The sequence below is a fragment of the Triticum aestivum genome, chromosome 1A (assembly GCF_018294505.1).
Source record: "Triticum aestivum cultivar Chinese Spring chromosome 1A, IWGSC CS RefSeq v2.1, whole genome shotgun sequence".
Lineage (NCBI taxonomy): Eukaryota > Viridiplantae > Streptophyta > Magnoliopsida > Poales > Poaceae > Triticum > Triticum aestivum.
The window spans coordinates 560,405,715-560,413,244 of record NC_057794.1 but is presented as its reverse complement, the minus strand read 5'-3'; the positions used below and the strand labels follow the sequence as shown (position 1 = coordinate 560,413,244).

At 42.6% G+C, this 7,530-nt stretch overlaps 1 protein-coding gene across 1 annotated transcript; it reads left to right on the top strand.

The window, feature by feature from the left end:
• Window positions 1–458: 458 nt before the first annotated feature.
• On the top strand, window positions 459–2,418 carry LOC123181217 (putative F-box protein At5g62660). The gene is made up of 2 exons (XM_044593478.1): window positions 459–826; window positions 905–2,418. Exons 1-2 carry the CDS (start codon window positions 593–595, stop codon window positions 2,075–2,077), a joined length of 1,407 nt encoding a protein of 468 aa, XP_044449413.1. The 5' UTR covers window positions 459–592; the 3' UTR covers window positions 2,078–2,418.
• Window positions 2,419–7,530: the final 5,112 nt, after the last annotated feature.

Genomic DNA, 7,530 nt, shown 5'->3' with positions numbered 1-7,530 from the left:
AAGCACACCCCCTTGAAACAACTTCTATTCTGGATAGGATCAACTGTCATATGACTCATATCTCTCATATATCTACCTAATAAACTATATGCATCATGTTAGTATGATATTGGTTCGTTTCGTTGATATGCCGATCATCAGTTGGATCGACACACATTAATTAGGCAGATGTGTGCATGTACGATGTAGCATTGCTGGGAGACCCTTTGTGAAGCATTTTTCATCTTCTTTTTTGAGTTCAAATGATTTTTTTGTTGTGGAGATAGGATTTCTAGTCTTCTTTTTGTAGACAGAAAAAAAAAATCAATTTTGCCCCCGGTAACACTTGAAGAGCAGGCCGAGAAAAATATCAGAATCAATTGGGCCGACCTTAGCAGCCCTGCCCATTCCCATTATTTCTCAAAGGCAGTGGGTCGCATCTTCTCATAAAAAAAGGCAGTGGGTCGCAGTGAGTGAGTGACGAGGAAGACACCGCACAGTCCAACACAAGCTCTAGCCCTCAAAAAAAAAAAGTCCAACACAAGCTCCATTCCCCTTCCCACAAACCCTAACCCTAACCCTAGGCTTGGCGACGTTTGAGCCGCCGGAGGCAATGCCGCCAGGAGGAGGAGGAGGAGGAGGAGGAGGAGGCGAAGGCGAACATGGGTACGAGAAGCCGGCGGAGGCATTGCCGCCAGGAGCAGGAGGAGGCGAGCACGGGCATGTGTACGGGGAACCGGCGGCCGCCCACGGAGGGCAACGCCGCGACGAGGAGGATCCATCCCGTTCTTCCCCGCTTCCGCCGCCATTGCTGCCCGGCCTCCCCGTCGTCTCCGTAGAGTATGAGGTTCGCGCCCATCCTCTTTCCAATAATCGATCTGGCAGATGGCACTGGAACCTAAACGAATTTTCTCTGCATTTTTAGGAGGAGAATAAGAAGAAGCAGAAGCACGAGCAGGCCGAGGTGAGCATCCCCGAGGACATCCTCATGGAGATCCTGTCGCGGGTGCCCTACAGGTCGCAATGCCGCTTCAAGTGCGTGTCCAGGCCATGGCTTACCCTCTGCTCCGACCGCGGCGCCCGCAAGAGGTCCCCGCAGACGCTCTCCGGATTCTTCTACTTGAATCGCGGTTTACGCTTCCACAATTTGTCGGGGAAAGGCCCTCCGATGGTCGACCCTGATCTCCCTTTCTTGCGCAGCACCTATGAATGCTTCTATGTCGAACAATGCAGCACCAGCCTTCTCCTCTGCAAATGCTTGAAATCGCCCCAGCCTATGCAACACGGTTGGAATTCATTTCCAGAAGGTGAGCCTAATCAAAGCTTCACAAGGACCGAGGCTAATGGCGCCGATTATGTTGTCTGCAACCCTGCTACCCAGGAGTGGACTTCGCTACCTCCTATAAAATTGGGCGACCTGGCACACGGACACCTGTACCATTTCTCCCGACGCAAATACTTTTTGGGTTTTGACCCAGCAGTTCCTTCCCGCTTTGTGGTATTTGTGTCCCTGATCCCAAAATATGTTGGCCTCTCCATGACAATGTTCTGCTCATCAGAAACTGGGGGATGGACTGCCATGCAGGGTCAGCGTCATTATCTCAGAACACATCGATTTGGTGCCTTCCTGAATGGCACTATGCACTGGTATACTCGTTTGTCAATAGTCACAGTGGACATGAAGGGGAATGCTTGCATGGAAATTAAAATGCCACCTGCCATTATGAAAAATGACAGTGCTGTTCCTTTTGTTGGGCAGTCGCAGGGACGCTTGTATGCCTCGAGTATAGACAACCAAGATGGTTGCCAACTCACTGTTTGGATTCTTGAGAATTATGCTACTGGACAGTGGAACCTAAAGTGTACTGTTAGCTGCTTGGAACTGATCGGACGAGATTCTCTCAAAGAAGGTGAGTGCTACCGGACGTTTGCAATTCATCCGGATTGTGATTTGATTTTCTTTACTGACGGTAAGGAGAAGGCATTGTCATATGATATGACTAACCAGGAAGTGCATGTTGTCTCTTCTTCTGGAGATTTCCTGGGAGGTCTTCCTTACATTCCCTGTTTTGCGGAGTGGAAATCAGACGGTTACTAGAGACTTGGCGTACTCAGTGTGGCACTAGCGACTTGGTAGAGACATCAGTTGTTGGGTACTATATGCTAAATCTTGTAGTAGTTCTGAATCTGTGTGTTGGATTAGGCATACAATAGGGTGCATGCCCTTTTGCACCTCAGTTTGTTTTTCCGTTGGTGTCTGGGTGCATGCCCTTTTGTTGCTTTGAACAATGTTGGTTAGCTATGAAGAATCAGTCACTGGCTCTCCAATGGGAATGTTTAGCTGTATGAATGAACCTATTCACTAATCTATTCGCCTTCATGTAATAGTTATTGATGCCACTCTTGTAGCTCGTATGTGGTAAGCTAATATATTCTCTATGTCTGAAGTATTTTAGTTTCCTGCAAGCTTACATTTAGTTTGTAACTTGTTGTCCACCAATGTTAAATGTTAAGCTTGCATTTTTGTTCATTAATAACAGAGATGGAGCACAGAGTAGGAGTTGTCGTGAGTAAAATGTACCTGGATCTTTAGCCTGGTTGTTGTCATGGCTGAAAGGCTGCGTGTGTTCCTGATTAGGTTCAGGGCAGTAAGCTATGTGCATTCTTGTTAAGCATGTAATGGGTACACAAAGCATAACAAGGATGTAGGCTGTAATGGCATGCATTTGCACTGCAAGGGATGTGAAGGCACTGGTTGACCCACTCCAATCAGCAAACCCCCACAACAACGCACCTCTGCCTATCACCCATACATTGGCTCTCTGTCATTTCATCTTGTACTCAGGGCAACGGTAGAGGGAAAGGTCACAGTAGCAATTTGTTGCTATTGTTAAAAAGAGAGCCTGTTGTTAGGGAAATGATCAGAGACGGTCGAGTTTACATTGGGGATTACTCCCTCCGTCCCATAATATAAGGCATTTTCGCAAGCTAAAATAATTTGCAAAAACGTCTTATATTATGGGACGGAGGGAGTACATGCAGTGCAGTGATTTTATAGGAAACTTACAGTTAAGCAACGAGATAGTTTCCATCACACTCATCTAAAATACGATGTCTTTGCTCGTGAGGACTTTATCGTTGTTAGCGGCTGTAGTAGCATTGGTAATTAAGATGGAGATAGGAAAGGTGCTCACCAGATGTATGTATCTTTGCATTCATGTTCATGCTAGAAAGGTCTCGGCTAGAGAGGATTTTCAAGCCACATGTTTTAGAGGTAGGAAAAATCATTTACTATGCTGAGCTGCTTTTGTATTTATATGATTGCATTGCATGGCTAAATGCCATCTCCCGTAACATTGTGTCTGCCTAGATTGCTCACTGTAAAAATTGATTAAAAAAAGGGCATCATGCTCTACAGTGGTTGTAAAGCTTTGATGGGTTAGATCTTCTCAGCCTTTCAGAGCCAGCAAATTGTGGTCGCCTTTCAGTGTCAGGAAATTCTGGTTGCCTTTTTTTGTGTCTGTCTATGAAAGACTTTTGGGCCAAATTCAAGACATGCCAAGAAAATTGAACGTGTAGATCTTTGCATCCAGCTTTGATGTTTTGTGTTATGCAGTCAAATTTTCTTTCAACCAGGCTTGATCAACCGCAAATCTCGTAATCTTTACTATCAAAGGGGGGTTGGTTCCTCAATGCTATCTTCCAACAATTTTCATGTTATATATCTTTGTTGTCATGATCTTGTTGGCCTTATTGTGCTGATATTTTGTTGAATTACATTTGCAATTTTCGTTGAAGCTAACATCCTATCGGCTGTGGCTAGTCATGAGACAATAACGCATTTATTTGTAGAGAAACCGTATTGCCCATGGACAAGTGAGCTAGTCATATATGTTATCTGCCTCATGGGTTGGTACCATGATCATTCAGGCCATAGGTTTACTGGATGATCTTGACATTGGCATTTCCCAGGGCTCACTAAAATAGTGACAGATACTAATATAAATCATGCAAAAGCTACAAGTTGACGTCTCTAAATGCGAGGGTTGTTCCTATGCAAGAAACCTGCTTGGTTACAAGCTTTGTTTTGTTTCATATACTGTGCAAGAAACCTGCTTGGTTACAAGCTCTGTTTTGTTTCATATACTGACAGATGGCGAGGTAGAAGCACAGTAAAGGAGGTTGCAGTAATTTTGTCTCTTTCTGAGTATAGAGCTTATCTCTATGATTATCTGAAAACTAGGATGAACACAATTCCGCCTAATTTGACTGCACTTGCGGGCGGACTTGTATGGTGCTAGACTTATTAGTTATTACACATGGTGGCAGTTCTAAATTTGGCCAAGCAGCCTAGTAGCACAATTTAGATACTCTGTGAAGAGTAGGTGAGTATACCATCGCAGTTTACTTTTTTTTTCTCTGCCTTTCATTTTCCACAACTAGGGTTCCTTTTCTCTTTCTCTCGTGTTTTTTCTTTCTATGTTCATGGTGATTCTAATATACACCATGCAAAAGCTACAAGTTGACGTGTCTAAATACGACGGTTGTTCCTATGCAAGAAACTTGCTTGGTTACAAGCTCTGTTTTGTTTCATATACTGAGAGATAGCGAGTTAGAAGCACAGTAAAGGAGGCTGGAGTAGTATCCATCAGTACTTAAGTTAAATATTCTTTGCTCTTTATGAGTGCAGAGCATATCTCTATGATTATCTGAAAAGTAGGATGAACACAATTTTTGCCTAATTTGACTGCACTTGCGGGCAGACTTGTATGGTGCTAGACTTATTAGTTATTACACATGGTGGCAGTTCTAAATTTGGCCAAGCAGCCTAGTAGCACAATTTAGATACTCTGTGAAGAGTAGGTGAGTATACCATCGCAGTTTACTTTTTTTTTCTCTGCCTTTCATTTTCCACAACTAGGGTTCCTTTTCTCTTTCTCTCCGTGTTTTTTCTTTCTATGTGCATGGTGATTCTAATATACACCATGCAAAAGCTACAAGTTGACGTGTCTAAATACGACGGTTGTTCCTATGCAAGAAACTTGCTTGGTTACAAGCTCTGTTTTGTTTCATATACTGAGAGATAGCGAGTTAGAAGCACAGTAAAGGAGGTTGGAGTAGTATTCATCAGTACTTAAGTTAAATATTCTTTGCTCTTTATGAGTGCAGAGCATATCTCTATGATTATCTGAAAAGTAGGATGAACACAATTTTGCCTAATTTGACTGCACTTGCGGGCGGACTTGTATGGTGCTAGACTTATTAGTTATTACACATGGTGGCAGTTCTAAATTTGGCCAAGCAGCCTAGTAGCACAATTTAGATACTCTGTGAAGAGTAGGTGAGTATACCATCGCAGTTTACTTTTTTTTTCTCTGCCTTTCATTTTCCACAACTAGGGTTCCTTTTCTCTTTCTCTCCGTGTTTTTTCTTTCTATGTGCATGGTGATTCTAATATACACCATGCAAAAGCTACAAGTTGACGTGTCTAAATATGACGGTTGTTCCTATGCAAGAAACTTGCTTGGTTACAAGCTCTGTTTTGTTTCATATACTGAGAGATAGCGAGTTAGAAGCACAGTAAAGGAGGCTGGAGTAGTATCCGTCAGTACTTAAGTTAAATATTCTTTGCTCTTTATGAGTGCAGAGCATATCTCTATGATTATCTGAAAAGTAGGATGAACACAATTTTGCCTAATTTGACTGCACTTGCGGGCGGACTTGTATGGTGCTAGACTTATTAGTTATTACACATGGTGGCAGTTCTAAATTTGGCCAAGCAGCCTAGTAGCACAATTTAGATACTCTGTGAAGAGTAGGTGAGTATACCATCGCAGTTTACTTTTTTTTTCTCTGCCTTTCATTTTCCACAACTAGGGTTCCTTTTCTCTTTCTCTCCGTGTTTTTTCTTTCTATGTGCATGGTGATTCTAATATACACCATGCAAAAGCTACAAGTTGACGTGTCTAAATACGACGGTTGTTCCTATGCAAGAAACTTGCTTGGTTACAAGCTCTGTTTTGTTTCATATACTGAGAGATAGCGAGTTAGAAGCACAGTAAAGGAGGCTGGAGTAGTATCCATCAGTACTTAAGTTAAATATTCTTTGCTCTTTATGAGTGCAGAGCATATCTCTATGATTATCTGAAAAGTAGGATGAACACAATTTTGCCTAATTTGACTGCACTTGCGGGCGGACTTGTATGGTGCTAGACTTATTAGTTATTACACATGGTGGCAGTTCTAAATTTGGCCAAGCAGCCTAGTAGCACAATTTCGATACTTTGTGAAGTCTAGGTGAGTATACCATCGCAGTTTAGTTTTTTTTCCTGCCTTTCCTTTTCAACAAATATGGTTCCTTTTCTCTTTCTCTCCATGCTTTTCCTTTGTGTGTTCATGGTGTTTCTCTATGCCCAAGACAAGCGGGCAGTGAGCTAGCTCGATATTCTTAACAAATTACTCCCTTCGTAAAGAAATATAAGAGCGTTTAGATCACTAAAGTATATTTCTTTACAGAGGGAGTACAATCATTTGATTTATACACAGGACAAACCCTGCGTACTTGCCTGATGTGCATTTCGTATAAAGTGGTTGCTTGTCACATGGTTCTAGCTGTTTGTCTCTTTGTTGTATTCAGTTTTTGTTACTTCTTCATAATCTAAATACGGGTGGTATCTTCTGCCTGTTCTGTATAAAGAAAACTACTGGCTCCTCGTTGAGGCTGCAAATAGGACTATATATAGGAGTTTCCTCACTCTCATCAGAGTTCAAAAGTTACACGTGTGCCTGCCATGAGCTTTTGCTTGCCGTTATGCACAGGTCACCACCCTGGCGGCGGCTGCTGTTGGGCTAAGTGAGCTGAATCACCTTGGCTTAACTGGCGTCGTGAGATTGCAGACGTCAGGGTTGATCCGCTCACAAAGAAGTGTTGCAAGCTCAGCAATGATCTTGTACCTACAGGTTACTTGACTCCCATATGAGCCGAACTCTTCTTTTCTTCACGTAGTGGAAAGCCTGCTACTTGTTGCTTTGTTTGGTTCAGGACTAGAACCCTTGAGTCGAATACAGAGTAAAGTTTCTACATTAATACATGCGTGCATTGCCTTTAAGCCCAGAAAATGTCGAAAGGTTTTGGGATGATGGATCATTCAACTTATTGGTTGGTTATTCATATTTAGAAATTGACCCATTTGGGCCATCTTATTGGAGACCTTTTGTACGAACAGGGAAAGGTTTTACATCTCTGTTCTGTTTGCTAATGAGTAATGAATATGCCCTTTGAAAGAAAGGAAGAAAAAACGTGTGTCATCTTGGCGAGCTGGATCATGCTTTCAGCTTATCTTACTGTCTAAAGGAAGTTAATTGGGTGCCACATGGCAGAATGTACATGTGCCGCCAGATCGTGTGATAGGTACTGTATGCACTGTAGGATAGGGCGGAGAAGATATGGCCTTGGCCGTTTCTTTAAATTGGGAGTTCTTTTTTTTTTTACATCGTTAAATTGGGAGCTCATTATATATGGATACAAAGTTACCTTGGGATCGATTCTGA

Excerpts from the sequence above, each read along its gene's own strand:
- LOC123181217 (XM_044593478.1), top strand. The coding sequence starts at position 593 with ATGCCGCCAGGAGGAGGAGGAGGAGGAGGAGGAGGAGGCGAAGGCGAA. Across the intron at positions 827-904 it reads TCGTCTCCGTAGAGTATGAG|GAGGAGAATAAGAAGAAGCA; the intron begins GTTCGCGCCCAT and ends CTGCATTTTTAG.